The sequence below is a fragment of the Centropristis striata genome, chromosome 9, assembly GCF_030273125.1.
Source record: "Centropristis striata isolate RG_2023a ecotype Rhode Island chromosome 9, C.striata_1.0, whole genome shotgun sequence".
NCBI lineage: Eukaryota > Metazoa > Chordata > Actinopteri > Perciformes > Serranidae > Centropristis > Centropristis striata.
Window position 1 is genome coordinate 33,024,806 of NC_081525.1, and position 22,441 is coordinate 33,047,246.

The 22,441-nt window shown below is 40.3% G+C and overlaps 1 protein-coding gene across 1 annotated transcript in view; it reads left to right on the forward strand.

Moving 5' to 3' along the window:
* Positions 1-7,367: 7,367 nt before the first annotated feature.
* cep350 (centrosomal protein 350) overlaps positions 7,368-22,441 on the forward strand; it is a 37,249-nt gene continuing 22,175 nt past the window's right edge. Inside the window, exons 1-15 of the mRNA XM_059340804.1 lie at positions 7,368-7,702; positions 10,176-10,264; positions 10,423-10,466; positions 10,632-10,740; positions 10,825-10,990; positions 11,788-12,443; positions 12,578-12,691; positions 13,132-13,260; positions 14,767-14,886; positions 16,916-17,643; positions 17,782-17,900; positions 19,376-20,343; positions 21,050-21,191; positions 21,473-21,642; positions 21,757-21,943. Coding sequence (XP_059196787.1) covers positions 10,189-10,264; positions 10,423-10,466; positions 10,632-10,740; positions 10,825-10,990; positions 11,788-12,443; positions 12,578-12,691; positions 13,132-13,260; positions 14,767-14,886; positions 16,916-17,643; positions 17,782-17,900; positions 19,376-20,343; positions 21,050-21,191; positions 21,473-21,642; positions 21,757-21,943 — 3,728 coding nt within the window. The 5' untranslated portion in view covers positions 7,368-7,702; positions 10,176-10,188. The remainder of the gene's footprint in view (positions 7,703-10,175; positions 10,265-10,422; positions 10,467-10,631; positions 10,741-10,824; positions 10,991-11,787; positions 12,444-12,577; positions 12,692-13,131; positions 13,261-14,766; positions 14,887-16,915; positions 17,644-17,781; positions 17,901-19,375; positions 20,344-21,049; positions 21,192-21,472; positions 21,643-21,756; positions 21,944-22,441) is intronic.

A 22,441-nucleotide genomic window follows, 5' to 3' on the forward strand; every position in this document is an offset into this window, starting at 1 on the left:
ATGTATGAAAAATAAATAGATCAAACAAGATAAATAAGGCAATTAAAATGTATGTAAAAAGACAGGTGAAATAGTAACATATATTTATTTTTAAAAGGGTAAGGAAGGGCAAAGTCCTGGTTAAGTGCAGTTTAGAAGATAATCAAAGTAACAGTTCACAGTAGTTTTACTGTTTGAAGGAATTAGAATTTTTCATAATTTATAAATATCATTTTTATTATCCTCTTTTTTTATTTAATTATATATTGAAATGATTGTGGTGTGGCAGGATCTGTACCAGGAAGTATCTGTAGAATCAGAATTGTGGGCCCAAACATCTCAACAACACGGCAACTCTTAATTCAGAATGTTTTTGACGCATATTTATCTATCTATAAAAGCTAGAAGCATCTGTGTGTGTCTAGAGCATATCTCTCTGACCATTAGTCAGACTGACCTAAGATTTCATATGTGGCTTGTGCATGGCACGAAGGTGTGAATCCTTGATTTTGAAGATTTTCTAATTAATTTTTCAAAATATCATTATTTACGTAGGACGTGTTGCGGCATTGCACTGTTTCCGATCGAACGCCTTTTAGGGGAGCTCCTCCCCATTGTGTGATAGGCCTACAACTGGTCAGTAACACAATTGACTCTGGATTTCCACCCTGACTCATCTCATCTGTAAGTCTATTTAGCCTACCTATCTTTAGGAGTTTTAAAGTGCGCTACAAGGTTCGATTTTCCAATAATATTCAAATAGTTTCCAATGAATATCAATGTTCAATGTGTATGTGGTGGATGGTGTGCGTACCTTATGAAAAGTAAGTGTTTTATGGAGTTGCAGAAATTGTAGTGGTCTGCATGTAATGTGCAAATTCTGTTATTCGCGATTAGCATGCTAAGCAGAGATTTTGCTTTATTCACTTCTTATGTTGCATCTCCCACTAGAATACATACTTCCTACGGGTGCCGCTAGAGGGAAAATCAGGGCATCACCAAAGTCATGATACATTGTTTGGGAACCTTAGGTAGTATATAATTATTGGACGGTTGTTAAGATACTACAGTCTGGACCAAAGTGGTGGATTGATTGATAGCCTGACACTGCTATTGCTAGGTAGCAAGGAAATAACATAATGTTGTACGGTACTTATTTGAATCATCCTCTCTGACTATCAAACAAACTGAAACTGATGGATACATTTTTTCCAGTTGAGTAAATGCATCCCCCACCGAGATAATAATAACTGGTGAAGGATATGAGGATAATAACTCAACCAGCAAAACTTTTACACTGCACCTCACCAGCTCCGTCTATTCCACCCACAGCTACATCTATTCATGCCTCTATATCATTACTTTCTCTCCTCAAATGTATTTAATGACATGGTTACTTTTTTCTAACACAACCGACACATTACCCATGCAGCTGTAACACCTTCTGCAGACTTGTTAATACAAATACTATGCACATTTTTGCTCATGTATGCTGTGAATTCCCTCTTATTTCACTTTTTGACATTTTATATCATCTGCAAGGTGCATGCTCTTTATGTATTTATATCACATGCACTTTTTTCCATTTCATCTGTTACACTTATTTTTCATATTGTGCAATCTCTGTTTGCTTTTATTTTGCATATCCTGCATATGTGCTTTGAGTTTTCATTCAATACTCCCATTGTGCAATGTGACGCTGTACTTGACATTAATCATGCATCCATTTACTTTAATTCTATTTTAATCCATGATTCTTTGCTGTATCCTTCAACTGTGACACTCTGCAGCCACAACAACCCAATTTCCCTGCCGGGTTTATTAAAGTTTCATATTATCATTATGTAAGTGTTGTGCCAATGAACACTGAATGACCGCAGTATGAATAGATCAATTAGTCAGAAGCCTTAGTAACAGACACTCGACAGTGATTATACTGAGTAACTCAACCTGTGGATTCGTGTTTTTTTTTTAATGCTCAGTCAGACCTTAAAAGGAACATTATCAAACAAGAAAGTATCACTTTGAATTTTTAAGTTTGAATTTGTCAGATACAGTCTCACAAACACACACACACTTGGTGCTCGTGTCCTTCAATAGTTTATAAGGCAGTCGGGCTTTCAGTCTTTAACTGCAGCCAGGTTAACCATGACAGACGCTTCTCAAAGGGACCCTACTGCTGCGATGACCTTCCAAGAGAGACTATTACATAAGACCAGAGACACCACACATCAGTAATGATCAACACCACTAATAGGACCACTACACTGTTACGGTGGGTGCAATCATTGGAAGGTAAGGTATCCTCATGAGGAAAACCTGGAAAGTAAGAAACTATCATTCGGTGGAATATGATGCAGTTCCTCAGCCCTGTGCAGTTATTTTATTTTCACCATAAAGTTTTAATGATTTTTAGATGTTTGACAGGTTTCTGACTTGGTACTAATGTCCAATTCAACAGCTGCCATACAAAAAAGAAATATGTTTCACTACACAGCATGATTTTTCTTATATTTGTGTTTTTTTAGTTCAACAGACAGTCTCATTTCTGTGCAGGGCAAATTGAATAATATATTGACATAAATAACAAACATTAAATCTAATGGGATCCTAACACAGAAGTAATTGAATTCTGTGGGAAGGAACTGTCAGAGCATAAAATTGTAAACAAAAAAAAGGCTTTTAGGGCAAAATGTCTAAACAATGACATTACAGCATTGCATCCAAATATATATGATATTAGGAAGAATGTCTTGTATGTGCACATTATTGCTGTGCAGTATTGTTTTCCACAGGGAACACAAAGCAATAAGGCCACTGACATTTCAATCTTTGCAAAATGTCTCCACAAGGGGAACAACATTGTATTTGAAACATGGTCCCATTCTACACAAAACATATAAATGAATGATCTCTGATTTAACCTGCTCTAAGATACAGGAAATGGTTTAGTATATACTGTAAATATATGTTTGTCTTGTTATTGCACACCTGGAAACAGTTGTAAGTAAGTATCTGTTGCATTCATAACTCAGATCCAGTGGCCCTTGTGGGAAGCCACTGTATAACAGTACTGAAATATTTAACTGTAAACTGCCACAACGTGCACTGACAGCAGAGGTGGCACCAAGTCATTATGGTGCAAGTCACAAGTAGGTCTCAAGTGTCTGTAGTCATGTCCCAAGTCAAGTCCAGGGTTCCAAACTTTGAGTTTTGAGTCCTGGAATAGTCCTAATGCATTCTTCACCAAACAGAACACCATTCTAACAACAGAGTTATAATATATTGAATGTATAAAAATTATGAATGCTCTCTAAAATTTGAATTAATTTGATCTTCTCTTGCAGCATGATTTGATTAAAATAAAGTGGATCAGAGGAATACAGTGTTGACTTACTGGACATGAATAGTGTTAACGTTTGTTGATTAAGGAAATTAAGGTATATGAATTGATTGAATGTAAAATAGTCTAAAATCATCACGTGTGACTCAAGTCTATCATGTGACTTTTGTAACTTCTGACAGTATTCAGGACACATTTTGTTTGACAGATCCTACATTTCTGGAAAGAAAAAAACACATTGCTGTTGCAGATAGTTAAGATGAAGTTAAGATGAAGCAAACTATGGGGCAAGGTCTGCTCAATTCTAGATGGCAGCAGCGACTGAATCCCAGAAAATGCATGAAATAAATGCATTTTCTAATACGATTGGCCTGGACATGATATTATCAATATTAAAAAAGATGCCTTTGTGAACAAACAGATGGCACACCTAAAGGCTTAACACATAAAAACAAACGTGTTGAAATCTGAACAAACCAGTTCTCAGTCACTGCCGGTCTGCAGACACATTGTAAATAGAAACCAATGATTACACATATAGGCATTTTAGCTATGTTGTTATTAATTCACTGACTAATTTGTTTGTTTTCAGTGCATCATGTCGAGGATATTCTTTACCTGCATGTACTTAACAGGAGTTTAACAGAAAGACTGGCAGCATGTGGCAGCTAACCATGAATCTGGTGTGCATCTTGAAGCTATAAAAGATATGAGTAATCGTCTCGGTAAACGATGATTCACAATTATTCAGCATTGTGAATATGCATTGTGGGTGGTACAAGAAACGTACAGCTTGTTTCAGTTCAAGAGGTACAGTCAGTCAGGTTCTGCTTAATGCTGAATAGAGGCACTAATTTATACACCATGAAAAGCAATTTGCACCCCTTTCAAGGAGAGTGATGTTATTCAACCAGGACAATCAGAGTACTTGACAGGAAAAGATTAACAAAAGACAATAACAGGAAAATAAAGGCAAACTAGATTGGGGGTGTTAAGTGATAAATGTTAATGTGATGGAATAATTAACAAGACACTCTGGTGATGATGCAGGACTGATCCAAACAACGGTCTTTTCAGCCTCATTCAGAAGCACATCGTTTGATCAATGCTTGATCACCTGCCTATTGAACCACTGAGAGGCAACTGGCTGTTGAAGGAGACAGCATGAGTGCAATTTAAAGGTTTAAAAAGAGAGAGATGTGAAGTGATAAAGTCAACTGGCAATGGAGTGTTTGCCTCCAGCAGCCTGTCATCTATAACACAAACACTGATTATTCAAACTGCCTCTTCCTTTATTGTCAAAGCCCCATGACTTCAGAAAACAGGCTGTTGTTGTTGTTCTACTGCTGATGGGTTAGTTTATCCAAATACATCACCACGGGCTTTTCTCAAGAAGATAATAAAATGCTGGATTAAGTCCAAGAAAGTCACAGGAATACGAGGGTAAAGACAAACAGCAAAAATTACATATGTAAGATCGTTTTATAATCTAAAACCTCATCAGCAATTTGTTAGATATACGCTTCCTTTTCTATTATTTGTGGCAAATGCAGTCTCGATTTTCTCATCTTTAATTATTTCCTCCCTCCTTGAGGTAATGATCGCTACTTTCCCCGACATCTGAGACTAACTAGGGAGAGATTTCTTCTGCTGCACTTGAAATTTGTATCATTATCTGGTCTAGAGCCACTTAGTAATTTGCAGAAACTAATTCAAGTCTGTCTCCATGTGGCCCTTACACTGAAACCTGCTCTGAGCAACACACTGAATATGAAGATTTGAATCTTTTTGTTTAATTATGAGTCCAACTACTCAGGTTCCTGTCTCATCCTGTTGCACTGGAAAAAGTGAAGATAAATAAGTGGTCTGTTCCTTATTGCACATTGCTTATTTCATCATGTTTTGAAGGCTACGTATAAGGTGAAAAACAGCTTTCTGTCAGGAATGAAGATTTAGTGAGAAACATGCATCTGCCCTCCACAGTCTCTGAGGAGTCTGATTTTAAAGGCAAAAAGTATCTCTGAAGACTTGCAGCATCGAAAAAACATGTTTTTATATCAGCAAAACTGCAGACTGTTGTGTTTAAGCTAAAGCTTACAATCATTAATCTATTTCATTGATCAGTGTTATCAATGAGGACTTCTCATTGTAGATTTCAGATACTATAAGCTCATCACATTGTTTACAACTAACACCTGTTTGAAAATATGAAGGAGGCAGGATTTCTTACCTAAAAAGAGAGAACTCCTTTCCATGTCGTTCACCTTTCCACAGAAAATGAAAATGTGGCAGCAGATAAGAAAACGTCCACCGTACTACCCCCCTGCCAGTGCTGAGAGGGAGAGAGAGAGAAAGAGAGGGAGAGAGAGAGAAGAGAGAGAGAGAGAAAGAGAGAGAGACAGAGAGAGAGAGAGAGAGAGACGTGCCAAGTTATTTACCAGGGGGATCTGATGGATTTGAGCAGTTGCCAGTGGCCCCTTTTATTGAAAGAAACCCACTGTTTTATCACATATTCTACATCTAAATGTGATTTTATGTAACCATAATTTATGAGAATATCATTGTTCTCATAAACAGCACAGGTAACCTACTTGTTGCCTGCATGGTCAAACAAGCAGCCATAACCTGGAAACCTGGATGTTATGGCTTTGTGCTTATGACAGGCTGCACTGCAGGTTTATATGTTTATGACTCACCTGTTAAACAGTGAGCACACATCCTATCACCCAACTATTTCTCCCCTGTTTTTTTATTTATTTTTTTACAATGTGCGCTCCATTTGTTGCCATAGGGATCTGTAAACCCGAGCCCCAATAAAAACCAGTCGAATAAGAAAAATGAAGTAATAATCTTGTGATGAAAAATGACTCAAATGAACAAGACTCGGGGTTAGTGGGCTATGGTGATTTTTTTAATGAATGGAGCGTTCAAGGCGACGCGCGCGCATGTGTGTGCGCGCGCGTGCACGGGAATGCGTGTGATACATACTCTGGCCGCTGGGTGGCAGTAAGCGCATATAAATTGCAATGTAATCTCTGGGACCATTAATTATTTTGTTAGAAAATAGAGATAATCTCTCTCTTGTTTTGTTCATGTATATATATTTTCTTATGTATCAATTCATTGTGTACTTGTGCCTAATTCTTTGATTTATTACCCCCTGGCGTATATATTTATTTCCTGAACATAAGAATTTGCTGAATAAAAAAATATGAATAAAGTTATGATGAGGGTCTATTTGAGAGAACATGGTCCATCTTCTTATTATATCTACCACCATCCTTTCAGCCCATTTAGAAAGAGCAGATATGTTTTAGACTATAATCCCAGTAGCCTTCCAATAAATTGGAATTCCCTTTTTCTTTCTTTTTTATTCGAAGACAGGAGGAAGATCATGGTGGTCATGTAGATTTAATTGAAAGATGAAGTTACAGTCATGGGACTTGCAAGTTTTTTGTTTTGTTTTAGTGTTAGTTTTAATTGTATCCCTCTATTGTATTGTATTTGTTATTGCTGTAAATTGTTAAAATAAATTTGCAATGGCAAAAAAGCAAAACAATAAAAATCCATGCATTAATAAAGTTATACATCTTTCTTCATATCTGCTTTGAGGGGGGAAAAATGTAGTCCTAAAACAAATCCTAAAATAAATGTACCAATAAGTTATGTTATGTGGGGTGGCTGTCATGTAAGTATTTTGTGTATATTATATATATGTATCTATGTATGTATGTATAATTGTATTGTGTTTTTAGGGTTTATCAGTGTAAACTGTATCCTGTAACTCCTGTGACCACTGGATTTATAAAGTCTTATCTTATAGGCAGATTGCCAATATGCACTTTATTTATTTTTAATACTAAAATGTATAATGAAACCCATATAACTAGCCTACAAAACTAACGAAATTAACTTTTTAATAGTCTATTATGATATTTGTGTGAGCTGGGTGGGGCTTTTCGAACGTTTGACGTGGACCAAGTCTCGCGATATTTCGGCCTCCCAGTTACCTCCCCGTCTTGGATACTCCAGTTTCACTGTTAGGAAACATCAACATAGTAACCCGGGAAAGGCGACCTCATAGGCGGGTAGACACCTTTCTTTCTAGGGATCTCACAGCTGACCTGGGTATCTGGTTTCCTGGACTAACACTAAGGCGACAACAACAATGGGTGCATGTCGCTAGAAAAAGTTGCTAGCTTAGTTGGCACAACTGCTAGCTAACATTGGTTTGCTAACGTTAGCCGGCTAACGCTAACGTTAGCAAACAGACAGCTGAACGAAACTGAAAAAGAAGTCCGGAAAAAGTTGAGATTGTTTTATCATGAGGACATCGGAATGAATGTGGACATCTAGAAACGTCGCATCCTTTGCCTAAAGGTATGTGTCATGTATCTAAAGAGGTGTTCAGCTAAGTTAACTCATGACTTTCCTGTCAGCTAGCGTTAACGTCAACTCTCCCGAGTTAGCGGCTCCGACTATTCCCTGGACCGAAGACATCTCCAAATAAGTCATCTTGAAGTTGTGATGTTATAGTAATTTGCAGAGTTGTTTTTTGGACGTACAGCGAGTGTACTAGAAACCTAAACATGGTTGTTGAAAAGTTGACGTTGTTTTAATAACATTAAGGCTTTTAGAAAATAGTAAAACCTGTGAGCTGTGAGTTCACACCTCAAAGTAGATTAATGATGGATTGTGTTGTCCGATTGGACGGGGGCGACTAATTCCCGGACAGTGTTTCAGTCGCAGCCTTGACACCGGTCAGTTTTGTACTGTGGCGAGGGGAGAGAAATGGTAATTTACTTGCTGTTTCATTTAGTATTTTTATTATATTAAACAATACTGGGGCTACAGTTAAGACCCATTTGGCTAACAGCCTATGGAAATGTCCCGATGTACTATCAGCTTTACCCAGTTCAGTCTCTCAACTCAACAATGTTGGAAATGTGAAGCCGCTGAATAGAAGCTACACTTCTCTGTGACCTATCCGCGAAGTCAAAAGGGCGATGTCAGGTGGATGGATAGTAATACAAACATGATTTACTTCGAAGTGAGGGGGATTAAGTTAAAGGCAATACAAACCATGTAAAGTCAAAGATGGCACGTTGTTTCTTACTCGTCCAATGGGCGAGCTCTGCTAAGCAGTCTTTAGCACATTTATGACAGTAGTGGTCGGAAGCTATACTGCATCAGTCCACGTCCCATACACGGCTGTTTTGAATCCACCCATAGGTGGCCCACTGTCAATACTAAGGGAGCAACGCTTCGGTTGGCAAGCGAAGAAGAAAATATGCGCCATCTTGGATTTTACATTGGTAAAATTGGTTGTATATTCCAAGTGGAAAACGCGTACCCTCAGAAAAAAATATGTTTTTGTCCCTTTAAACTCACCCAACATGGTTAATTCTTGCCCTGATAGGGTGCTGGTGGGTTCACCTCCCACCCGACGACTTCCAAATTTAACAATATTTTTGTTACCGATCTAATATAACTCAAAAATCCTGAAATGACTGGTTTCACCCCGACAGCAATACAGGACCATATATATAGCGCCATAGATATACAGCGCTGAAGTCCTTCAGCAAGCTTGCCGTTTGTATCCATTTTTGGTTGTAAACTCGAGTGAATGAATTGGCAAACGTCTGTAGTTAGTTTCTATCACAAACGTTACTTACTGACGTTAATGTAGCTTCAGATAGAGACATGTTTTATTTAGTTTGCTTCTTTAATGCTGGCGTGTGCACTTTTCAGCTCAAGTCACATCCTTTGCCAAACTAGCTCACGTCAGCTTATTTCGACAGTCAGTCAAACTTTTGTTTTGCGAATGAATTTACCAACGTTACATACAGTTTATACTTTTTTTTTAGCCTCTCAGCTCTCCAAGCATAAGTTTGAGATTCAGTCCCACCTGGTTTCCTAAAAGAGGAAAGAAACACAGTACTATGTTAGTCTGATTTAGTAAATTTAATTTAAATCAGACTGAGTTTAAATGTATGGCAACATATTAAATTGGATAGAGAGTTGTTAGTTAGAAAGATGGATGAATTTGGTTTTCTTCCTGGTTGCTCTCTCGCCTTGTGTTTGCCTCAGGGCTGAGTCACGTGATTGTTATGAGTAAAGTGCATGACTTCTGAAGAACTCCTTATGACTCAAAGGGTGTTAAATATGAGTGCAAAACACCATCATGACCTAACTAACTATGCTAGACCTTCTTATGAATCCATGGTACAGTGGATTCATGTGTATTAATCAGTTGATTAATGTGCCAAAGTTGTAAAGAGATTAATGCACTGTTGTCGCAGGAAGAGGGTTCACTAATCAGAAAAAAACATGTTACAAATAATTTTGTCATTAACTTTATGGAAGTAGTACCTCGCTAGCACCAGACACCTGTACTCTTCTAGCTTAACAGGTGTTTAAAGTAAACATCACATGGCTGACATGTGACAAACCCTACCACATGGAAATCTTTTAAGGAATGTGCTATTGTAGAACCGGTTTTAAATGGCAGGGTGACATTAATCCTCTGTCAGCAAGCTGTCATAATAGTTACATGATTAACGATAACAAGGCTATCCACATACTATTTATAATGTATTATACTTTGTTCACATTCTAGGCATGGATAATAGCTTGCTCTATTGGCTGTTGCCTTGAATACTTATTTCTGTCAGACTCATTTCCTTATTTGAATGCTTGATGCATTTTGTTTCTGTATGTTATTACTTCCTTTGTCTCCAGACTGTATATGATATGTTGTAAAAGAGAAAAAGGATTTATATACTGTAATTAATATTACTTTTCCGTTCACTCAGTATTGGTTTTCATTTCCTCTGTCTAATCTTGGCTTCAGGTGAGTGAGAGAGATGAGGAGCAGCAGGAGGACTGAAGTGTCTCTTAAAAGCTCTGCTCAGCAGCTTACTGATCACAATATTGGCACAGGTGTGTAAATACAAAAAATGCACTTTAGTTGTATTGGTGTTCTTTATTTGAAATTATTAGTGAATTTAGTTATTATTTAGATGTGTCATATGAGATTTCTACATGGCCAGAAGTTCTCTATCACCTGTCATGAATTTTATTCTCTTCCTCTTCGTCAGAACTGACAACTGCATGGAAAAGTTTATCTCAGTCCAAAGCTGCTGTAAGTACACATGGCATAGTTTCCTGCTGAATGACTTTGTTTGTTTTTTAGCCTCTCAGAAAAAAAAATCCCTTTCATAAAAGATACAGTCTGCAACATCTCATAATGATTAAGATGATTCTCTTTTAGCCCAAGGTGACTGAAATGTGTATTCTCTCTCTGTAGTTGCGGCACATAGAAAACCGTCTAGAGGCAGCTCCAGGGACAGGAGTTCTCCTGGAGTCTGTCATGGACCCCCCCAAGAAGAAATCCTCAAGGACGGTGCGCTGCAGGGGTAAGTTATTTCATAATGCTGTTAGTATAACTTAAATTCTACATTTAAGCTATAAATGTTTGAACATTGGCGTCTCCATTGCAGATGGACAACAAGCTGATGACAATGGCGGGTCTTCAAAGCGCAGGGGACGAAGTCAGCAAAGTCCAGAAAAGAGTAGCTCGCGCAGCCCGCTGAGAAATGCCACACAGGACAGCAATGTCCGCAGGAACAACAGCGTGGAGTTCAGGGAACCGCTGGCCTCCTACAGGTACAAATATGGCATTAGAATACATTCATATAAAACCCTTAGCCACGTCTCGAGGGAAGTTGCTATATTTGGACTAAGCTAAAACTATACATAAAATCATAAAGTCGTTATTGATCATTCATACCAGAACAATTTTAATGTTAACAATTTAAGTGTGTGTGTGTGTGTGTGTGTGTGTGTGTGTGTGTGTGTGTGTGTGTGCGCGTGTGTGTGTCCATCCTCTGTAGAGTAACAACAGAAAAAAGATTGTTTTTCCTCCACCTGTGCTGCGATATTTTCATTGTATTTATCCGTCAGCTCAGTGTTTTAACTTGATACATCAGAAGAGCTCTTTCACCTACATAACAGTCAATCCCAAACACTCTCTACTCTTCAAGACTTCAGTTCAGAGACCATATGTTCTTGACATCTCCTCTGTGTAGATCGTTGCTGAATGGCTCAGGTACTTCAGCAGCTCCAGGCTCTGTTGTCTGCAGCGATACTGCAAAACCTTAAGTTTTGTCTCTATTGACATCCAGAATTACAGTATTTCAAGTGAAAATGTGTTCTTGGTGTCAGTCAGTGAGGGCAGTGTAAGTGTACTAGAGTTTAAAAATTCCACATTCTCTTTTCATTGCGTTGATAGATTAATAATAAATAGTTTTCATCAGAGTACTAATGTTGAGGGAATTTTTCAATCCATCTTTCTATACCCTTTGACCAGCCATACATGTGATCTTCTGTACACTCAGTGAGTGGTAAATTAAGAGTAAATCTTGATCCCCTTCCTGATCCCATGTAATCTGGTTTGTTTCCAGAGAGGCCACCCCTCCACCACATCCCTCCTCTCAGCTGGAGGCCTACAGTTTGCAGTCAGTGCCAGGGTCTTCGCACCCATCCTCTCCGCCTCCCTCAGATCCTTTGCTCAGCCAGTTGGTCTACCAGAGGGACACCAGGGAAAAACAGACAGACAGGGACCTGGACAGCACACACTCCTCAGCTCTGGAGAGCACAGAGGTCCGCTACCTCAATGACCAGCCAGCCCTGGACACCCTGAGGACTACTGGAAACCAATCACATCTCACAGGTGTAAGAGTCCCTGCATGGGAGGGTGAGGAAAGCACTCCAAAAGCACAACCTGGCATGGATAGCCAAGAGCCAAGCTTGTGTCTCACTCAAACTCCAGGCTCCATACGCCAAGGGGAGAGCACTCCCTCCACCAGCCCTGGCTCAGCGTCCCAGCGGTTGGAGAATCTCAGGCGACATCAGCCTGATGATAAGCTGGAGAAGCTCAAAGAGCGTATTCGAAGGCAGAGACAACATCTGGAGGAGGCTGCAGAGAGAGAGAAGCTGCTTGGTTATTTGGAACAGCCTGTTGTGGCAGCTGTGGGGAGTAGCAATGCTGGTACTAGCAACATGCCCACAGCCAAAATACGGAAAGTAGCAGCTGCACCGCCTGCACCTATATACAAAGGTACCTCCAGTGTAGGATATATCCCTTGTTCTTGTGTCTCATTGACCGTTTTCTTTTTTTTATAAAGAGCTAATGATAAGTGCATAGCTTGATGTTTTTGATGCAACTTTCATCTTCAATCCTGTTACTCTCAGGTTTCAACAGTACTGAGACAAAGATCCGGACTCCCGATGGGAAAGTTTGGAAGGAGGAGGAGTTTCATAACCTCAGCAGAGAAATCTACAGAGACCTGTCACGACAGCTTGCTGGTAGGCTGACACAAATGTTTAGGGGTTAAGTTGAAGGGCAGAAATTTTTTATTTTTGTTTGTGCTGGTTTGTTGTTATTTCTCTTCCTGAATGTTTTAGCAAATTTCCTTAAGATGGTACTAAATTATCTAGATCATTATTCAATCATTGCAAAACTCATGTCTCATACCTTTGTTGAACAACCTGTGTAAAATAGTATAGAAATGATTGCACATAAATGCATCGCATTGACTTGTATTGGTCTGTCAGAAGCACTAGAAATATTGTCATCTCAGCTGTCTAGTGGAATGCTAAATAAACAAACCTGACTTATGCTCATAGTCTTGATTTATACCATAAATAGGTTTATGCCATGGACACAGGGCTTGTTTTGAAGCCATCTTTAAGTTTAATTGAGAAATATTTGTTACTTATTCTCTGCTTGTGTCTACTTTGTACAGAGAGCACACAATCCAGACATCAGCAGCAGAGGGAACAGAGAGCAGACAGGTCCAAAGAGAGGAGGCCTCCCAAACCAGTCAGGAAGGTCCACAGAGCTGCATCTTCCTCCGATCTAAATGCAAAACCAGGTATAAGAATCCTCTTTTATGTGAAAGTGCGAACCCACCATCTGATCTATTTTTAATTATTGACAGTTTGAAAGCTTAGTATGTGGAGTAATCTTTCAGGATCTCATCATTGGTCAATGCTTTATAGTCCAAAACCAAGAGCCCAAGTGCTAACGTTCTTCACATACGACCTAAATGCCCAATAATCATGAATCCTTTCACTTAAATCTAAAAGGGATATTGTAATAAATGCCTCAAACAGACCAGTGTTTAGACTACAGTATTCAGTCTATTTGTTTCATGTACTTAGTTGTCCCCCACCAGGCCTGTGTGGTCCTGTACACGAACCAGAGACATTGCTGGCTTCTCAAGCTGTGTTAAGACTCTAATCCTTGAAGAAATGTTCAGTATGTGTGACATGCAGTTTGTGTAGCATACAGACACCTACATAGAAGAATCATAGCCACATACTGCTGCAACCTGTGCACAGTAGACCTTTGACAGCTGGGAAAACTCCCCCTACCCAGTCACAAAGATACAAAGACACACATTTAAACAATATTGCAAGCTATCTTCGTCTCTGTGTCTGTTTGGAACTGAACACAAGGAAATATATTGTTGTGTTTATATAATGATGTCAGTTTTGCATTATCCTCCCAATGAATGATTCTGTTATTGCAAAAAAACAGCTGGATTATACAGTACAGTACTAAAACATTTAATCTGAAAATCATGAAAGCTGATGATAAAGTATCCCTCTTATGAGCTCTAGCTCCCATTCACTCTGTGCCTGGTTTCTATTTGTCTTTATTCCAACTTTTGTGTTGTCTCAAAAGTCTGGCTGGTCTCTGTTTCGTGCTGGCACAGCACTATAAATAGCCCTCTGAAATCTGTGTCCAGTTCCAGTTCGCTCATTGACCCAGTACAAACAGCTGCTTGGTTAGTGGATGTACCGCTTCATTACCAGGAACTGCAGCAGTCAAAGTGAAAAGAGCTCGAGAGAAGATTAGTCCACTTAAAGAGACATTGCTGTTTTTGCAAAAACTCACTGAGCCCCACAAATGCAATTCTAGGCACACTCGTTGTACTGGGCTGGTGGCAGAAATCTGAGAAGCAGAAATTGGCAGTGATAGCTGTGTGAAATATAAACAAACTAGGTATCTGCCAGATAGTTATCAGGGGCAAGAAGGAAAATGTACATGGGGGGATTTGGGCAAAATGCAAAAAGTAGTTCCTTTGTTTCATCAAGCCATTTCAAAAACTTTTTTTTTCATATCACTATATTTATGTTAAGTGGCCATTCATAAAGGTAATTCTAAAACAATGCATCTTGTCTATCGAATGCTTTTTTCATGTGTCTCTTCTGTTCTTTATGTCCAAGTTAGTCTGCTTTAGTGGTGTCTTGTCTGCATTTACAGTATGTGCTAACACATGCAGTCATGTTCCACAAGGTCAACATCAACTATATTGAATTTCATTGTTCTTCACTAGCAGCAACTTATGTGATTTTGTTCTGTTTCACTGCAGTGATTAGCCCTGCATCATGGCGGGAGGGCCAAAAGCTTGTAAAGATGGTACTTGGTCCAGTTCCCAAGCTGCCCAGGGAAGAGGACAGACCCCAGCCAGCTGACAGACTGAGCAGAACAGGTGGGACCTATTACCCTTCTATACATGCCACTACACCCCTATCGTATTGTACTATGTTAGCTCATTTCATGATACCAACAGCCAACCCTTCTTGCCTATAACACAGTCCCCTCTACTCTAACCAGGGCTGTCTCCAGTGGTCTTGCTCAGCTTGTCAAACATCATTAACTAGTGTGCCCAAGAGGTAGAAAGAAAGTGGAAGGGACAAAGATAGAAAAGTTGATTAGCTTTCTAGTCAGGTTTGAAGAGCCACTCAAAATGTGTTAGCTTGATGTCAAACATGTCCTCTCTGCATTAATTATGTCCAGTGGCATGCAGGACAAGACTTTATCACCACAGTGTGAATGAGGTTTTACTTTCGACTGTCTAGCTTCCACCTCCCCCTTTTCCAGGCATATCGTGTCCTCATTTTACTTCCATCTGTTTCCTCATGCTGCTGTTGAACTTTGACCTCAAATTGAACTTGCATTTCTGCACTGGGTGCTATCAGCTGCAATGGAATAGATTGGTGTAATTGGTAGATGTTATAAAAATAAATATCTTTAGTTTGCTGTAAAGATAAAGGTTTTGCATGTCTGGGGCCCACAGTTTAACTGACAACAGAGCCTGTTATCAATAAATAAAGAGTTTTTGGCTGCTGGATTTGAATCCATTGCTGTCTGTATCTGTACTGGTTACCGCTGACCGGAAGGAATAGAGATTGACTGGCTGTTCTGGTTGGGTGCACAATTAGACATGGCCTGATTTCCAGAGGTTGCTCCCTGTGCGTGTAGGCAGAATGTACTGTGGGGAATGGCAGAGTGGGGCAGGGTGAAGCTCGCTGCAGCCATGCTCTGGGGAATGAACTGTCTGGATTAGATACTGTAAAGTCGAGATGGGAATTTTCAATTTGGCCCAGATTAGAGTTGCTATGGCAAGCCTGCCCCCAAACCTCATTTTGTATTCTGTCTGGGTCTAGTGCTTTAGCTTTGGAGTGTTTTAAATCTGCTGCAGTCAGTCGTTGAAGCATCCAGTGTTTTGTGGTTGCTTAATCATAAACAAAAAATATGGCTGGCACGGCCATATGTTTTGGTCTGAGATTCTTGTACTAGTACAACATCTAGTAGTTCTGAATGTCATATAACATTTTTCATAATAAATGGTAAATGGACCTGCACTTATATAGCGCTTTTCTAGTCACTTTGCGACCACTCATTCGCTTAACACTACAGACTGTGCTCATTCACCCTTTCACACACACATTAATACTGGTGGCAGAGGCTACCCTAAACGGTGCCACCTGCCACCATTGGGAATTTATTCACACACCGATGAACGCAACATCGTGAGCAATTTGGGGTTCAGCATCTTGCTCAAGGATAATTCAACATGTAGGCTGCGACAGTCAGGGATCGAACCACCAACCCACTCTACCAACTGTGCCACAGACAAAATATATTTCCAAAGACTAGTCTGACTTCACAATGACAGTTCACCGTCTTTGACAGGAGTGTTGTTGAGAAACTTCCTGTTTCCACAGAACAATTTCACTTCAGTATGATACTAAACCACTGCAGAGTGTTTTACAGAATAAATCTGCTGCAATCACTTGTTGAATCATCCAGTGTTTTGTGATTGCTTAATCATAAACAGAAAATATGGCTGACACACCCATATGTTTTGGTCTGAGAACCTTGAACTAGTACAACATCTAGTGGTTCTGAATGCCATATAACATTTTAATAATAAAGAATATATTTCCAAAAGCCAGTCTGACTTCACAATGACAGTTCACTGGCTTTGAAAAAGAGTGTTGTTGAGAAACTTCCTGTTTCCACAGAACAATTTCACTTCAGTATGATACTATACTTTATAGAACATGTCAACGAGACATGTATAACATAACATAGAGCGACAAAGCCTTAAAATATTATAGGCCCAGCCATAGTAAAGTTTGAAACTATTTGTTGGGTCACTATACATGTGTATGTTAGTAAGTTGATTATGAGTTCCCAATTGTAACATTTACCTTTCTGTAAATGTCCACCAGCTTCCCATCACCGTTCCAGTTCAAACCCACGCTCGGAATCAAACCCACGACCTCGCCCAAACAGCACAGAGAGGCCCCGCAGTGGATTTAAATCCAAAAGCCACTCCACAACCACATCTACCCCCTCATCTGCAGATCGGGACAAGACCCCAGTGGGTGTAACCACGGACCTGTTGTCAGCAGACATCCAGGGGATACTTGATGACCTTCAGCTGGAGTGCAAAGCAGCTGAGAGAGAGGAGAGGGCCCGGCAACGGTCCCGGGGTGGGAGCAGTGGTAGGAGAGGAAGAGGGGGATCAGGGTCACGAACAAGGACTCCAGTCTCTGCTTGGGGAACTACTGCGGCAACAGGTAGCTCCTCAAGAGGCTGCCGCAGCGCCAGCCCCACCGCACACCGACCAGAGACTGCTGACACGAGGCACAAAAAGAGACACTATGATGCCGACACTGTTCGCCAGTACATTTCCAGGCAACAAGAGGAGAGAAAGAGGCGTCAAGCAGAAGAGAAGAGGGCACTAAGAGAGGAGGCAGACCGGAGAAACCAGAGGTTGCAGGAGCTCTACAGGAAGCAAAGAGAAGCAGCTAAAACTGTGGCCCTTTCCAGCGAGGTGCCTGTGGCCCCTGTACAAAAGCGACTACAGGAAACGTACAACAAACTGCTCCTGGAGGAAGCCCAGCTGGGCGAGGAGGCCATACAGACACAACCTGCTGCTCCTTCTAGTCAAATGGTATTGTACATACATATGAAACATGGTTACCTTATTTAAATATAGAAGCAATGTTGTGTTGAATGAGTTACTGAAATAAGTTGTTGTAATCACATGTAGAAGAACAAATTAATTATATTGATGTGTGTTCTGCCACAGAGACCGATGTACCAGCCCTCAGGGGAGTCGGACAAAGAGAACAAAAGACTAGAGGCACCACAGAGCCCCTCGAGCAGTGACAGGTCTTTGAATGATCAGCCACCTCCTCCGCTATCCAGGTACACACATGCGCACACAAACCTGTCTGCTCACCTCCATCATGTTCCAGAATAACAAATACTCCGGGTTATTGACAGAGATAAACAACAAACAACTCTTTGCACAGTACACATATTGTGTTATCTACTGGAAATAATGTTTGGGCAATAAATGTTAGGCAATCACCTGACTGAACCAAACAGAGAAAGTGTTTGTTTTCAGATAGTTGTTTTTTATGAACACCCCTCCCAAGTGCCCCAGAAGCCTTATTGCAATGTTTTTAAGTATGAGATTAAACAAGAGCACATTTACATTTCATGAATCACTGCCTTTTTTTTCAAAGCTTGAAAGAACATTTCAGATAATTGACTGATGAGGGTGTGTAATGATTTTACTTGTGAAACGGGTATAATCATCTTTCTCTGCGTGTATTTAATGATTATACTAATTCTGATGACTAGTTTTCCATCCAGTTACAGTGTTATGCTCTATCATTTTCATTAAGTTCTGTGCATACCAAGCTGTTAAATAAATTTATTCAATGGATTAAACTAAAGCTGCAAAACTATTAGTGTAAAGTGTTTTTGCAGGTGAGAGCAGACCTGTAAGTCAAGAAAAAAAAGTAACCAGAATACCCAGAATGGCTGTAAATGTCTTGTCTGCGGACATTCTGGTTATTCACAATTAAATGTGCAGCATGTTATTTTCTGCTGCTATGGGTCTCTCAACCAAAACAATAACAAAAGACAGAGAAATACAGTCATTACAGTAGCTCCTGGTCAGGATTCCTCGAGTGTTCATTGTTCAGAAGGTTTTTACTGGGAGCCGAATTATTTGAAGCCTCTCCGAAACAAACAGATCAGATGATTAAAACTGGTAAAACACTGAGTAAAGCAGTTTCACTTAATAAATGGTTTCTTCTTTGCTGTTTTGCTTGTCAACAAAGGGGCTGCTAGCCATTGTTTGCTCAGCCTGTTTACTTAAGATCCAGACATACAGGATGGTTACACCAAGAGATGAATTATACGCAGAGGTCTCCTCCCCTTTAAAGAATTGGACACAATGATTAAACCTGACAAAAACACTGAATAAAGTTAAAAATGTCTATTTCTCCAATGCTGTTCAACACCTTAATTGAGAACCTTGAGGCAAGCTGCTGTTAAGTTTGCTCAGCTAGATCCTCTGATAATTTAAGATCAAGACATCCGATTACTAAAATCCTTCATCCGGTTAAAATACATTGTTAAAAAAGTAAAGTACTCAACTCAACAAATAGTATAACATAGGTCTAGTGGGTTTTTGACATTTAATGCTGAAATTTTGCATATTATACTTTTAAACAAAAGTTCTTTCATTTACTTTCCTCAGTAGCAAGCATGAAGAATACTCTTGCAGATAATAAATTTGATCATCACAGTTTTAAAGCAAGCTGTTTGCACCTCTTTCCTTCTCTCCTTTTTAACTTTTCTGTTTTTTGTTGCTTTCCCTATTGCAGGAATGATCTGGACATTGGAGTTGCCTCCTTACTGCAGCCTGACCGCCTGAGACCAGCTGTTCGACCTGCGACGGGTCCCAGCAGCAGTTCGTTAGCCCCTTTTGGTGACCATCTCCTCTCTCAGCTTCTCAGGCTGGAGACTGCAGTGGTAACTAGTGAAGCCAGGCACACCCAGCGGCCAGCCACATCACCTTCCAACAGGCCGCGGTCAAAGATGTCCCGAATTGAGGCCCTCAAGGCCACAGCTGCGTCCCTCTCCAACCGTATAGAGAGTGAGGCACGGAAGCTTGCTGGGGAGGGGATCAACTACGGTACAGAAACTTCAATGGATGTGGATACTATTAGGCCTTCTCAAACTAATCGCGAGGATGGATGCTGGGGAGAAACAGCTGCCACAGAAAATGATGATGTAGCATTGAGGATCCAGAGGATTTTGACGAGCACAGGTCACAGTTCATACAATGGCACATCTCTTCCAGGAGCAGGCAATCTACATGCCCTCAGGGGACAGAAAGAAAAGAAGGCTACACACACCAATTTGACTAATCCTGATGTATCAGGGCCCTTTCTCAACAGTTATACACATGAAAGGAGGAGGCTGGTAAATGGCTTGGAAAAGGTAGAGCGACTGGAAAAAATGGAAACAAATCGGACAGATCTCCATGACTCAAGTGCTGGGTCCATAAGTGAGGGTCCTCTTTCTGAGGATGAGGCAAGTCCTCCTCACCCCTCCTACAATCGTGTCCCTCGACCGGCAGATCGCCTGGAGGCAGTGGACTTCTGTGCGGGTCAAAGAAAGGATTACCATCGGTTGTCAGAGTTCCAGAGGGAGGCAGCGAGGTGCTCAGCCCTCAGCTCACCCTTTGCACAGCATGATGGCAGCAAAGCAGCCTGGGAAGAGCTGAACAAAGGAAGCCCTCTCAGCGTGATCAACATTTTTACAAAAAACCTTCATGACCATGTGAAAGGTTAGTTCACAAATGAGTAAATCTGTAATCATGAAGATGGTCCAACAAAAATGATTGCCAGATGACCCAAGGCCATTAAAAAGTTATATAAGGCCAGTAAATACAATCCGCCTGTTGCCCAGTTGGGCCAGTGCTTTGAAAAAGTAAAAAAGAAAATCATTAAGTTTTTTCCAGACACTGTTTGATTAGCGACCTTGATACGTCTGCTCTTCTCGCCGAGACTTTGCTCTGCTTTGCCTGTGTCTGTCTCCAAATCTAGCAGTGGCTGGTTTGTACCATGAAGATGTGAGTGATGACAAAGTAGATTGCAGGATGTTTCTTGGTCAGCCAAGCTTAGACAAATGCTATCGTCCTGTGCGTCTCAGGTGGTCCAGATTCAGCGTCTGATGTTCCTGCATCAAACCAGCTCACACTCACATCTCCTTGGTTGAACTAAAGACTAACTAAAGTTGGGCATTCCCATTGATTCTGACTTTCATGGTGGAAGCATTGAAACAAAATTAAACATTTTTATTTATCAATTTCAGAAAGTTGTTAAAAACGTCCCAATTTGGTGCAACTTAAAATGACTATTCAGTCTGATAAGAGCTACATAGAACGTTTGTTATAGTAAAATGTAGTGTTCATAGTAACAATGTGCACAGCATACAGCTAAAGGCAACATCCTAATTTTTTTTCTCTGTTCTGTCTTTACCTTGTTGTGTAGGGAGTGAGAGGAACTCCCCCTCTGCCCATTCTTTGCACTCTGGAAATGGCCATGTAGATGCAGCTGTCTATGAAGACGACTTTGTGTCATCCCATAGTAGTGGAGCCAGTGGCCAGTTAAAGAGAGGATCTAATTCACGCAGGTAAGGACAAAAACAGTGTGTGGAATGTTGTTTTTAAAGTGACCACTGGAGGGCAGTCATGTCACACAAATGGAAAGCCTTTGCAGCTGTTTCAGACAAGAACCCCTTTTTATTCATACATTTATTTTTCCTTTCAGGTTTTTTTTAGAATGAGGAATAAGCAGTACAGCTCAACAATGTTGTTACCCCATATTCACTCTACATAATGTTTTTGTCTTGTGTCACAGATCTTGAATTTTATCTGAAAGTAACTAGTCCTATGTCCTTTTCCCCTCTGTCAGCGTGAACAATCATTTTGAAGAGTTGATGAGGAGATCTCCTTATGACAAAAGTACAGGAGGCATCAGTCCCCACCATTCATCCTTTCACTCATCTATTCACTCACCGCATCTTTCCTCTGGTTCAACATCTGGCTCCTCACCCTTCTCTAAGCACTCTGCCAGAAAAAGAGGTGAGAATGAATACTTTTGTTTGGTTTCATGGATGATTATATAATGTTGACAAATGCTGGGTTAACTGCGTTAACAAATCTGCTGCACAATATAACAACTCCATTCCTCTGCAGGCACAGCATCAGACCAGAGTGATGCCACTCTGGTAGAAGAGCAGAGGAGCTCCATCTCACCTCCCTCAGAAGCATTATCCTCTGACTCCAGGAAGAAGGGCTCAGACAAAAGCTCTGCCCACAGCCAGGCCAGGAGTGTCCACTCTAATGACACTGTAGGGGAAACTTCAGGGCTTTCTCATCAAAGGTAACAACTTTTCAGACTAGAATAAAGGGAAGGTTAGTTCCTTTTGGTTTAGTTGAATGCTATAAAACTTTCCACCTGCAAGGTTCCACTGTTCACTCTATTTTTTATAGCACCTCCAAGATATCAAATTGAAGAGAGGTGAATGAATGGTAAACTGTGTTCCCACAGATTTGAATTACCAACATATCCAGTTGTCTCTGGTATTTCCTTCCTTCCTGGTTTTGTGTAACCTTCGGTATAACACTGTTTTCTGGGAAGAGTGATTGCGCTATTGGCCTACAGTGGGATATGTTTATGCTGCTCTGGATAATGTAGGTTGCAGATATTTCTATTGGGCTCACAGCATGATTGTATTTCTTTATATTTCCTGGTTCTTTTGTTTTCACAGGATACAGATTAATATTTTAATTATCCAGCGAAGCCCCTTTGTATTTTCAAGCTAAACTAAAATGTAATTAAATAATCTAAGTGCACTCGGGGCTGAATGGGATCTTTCAG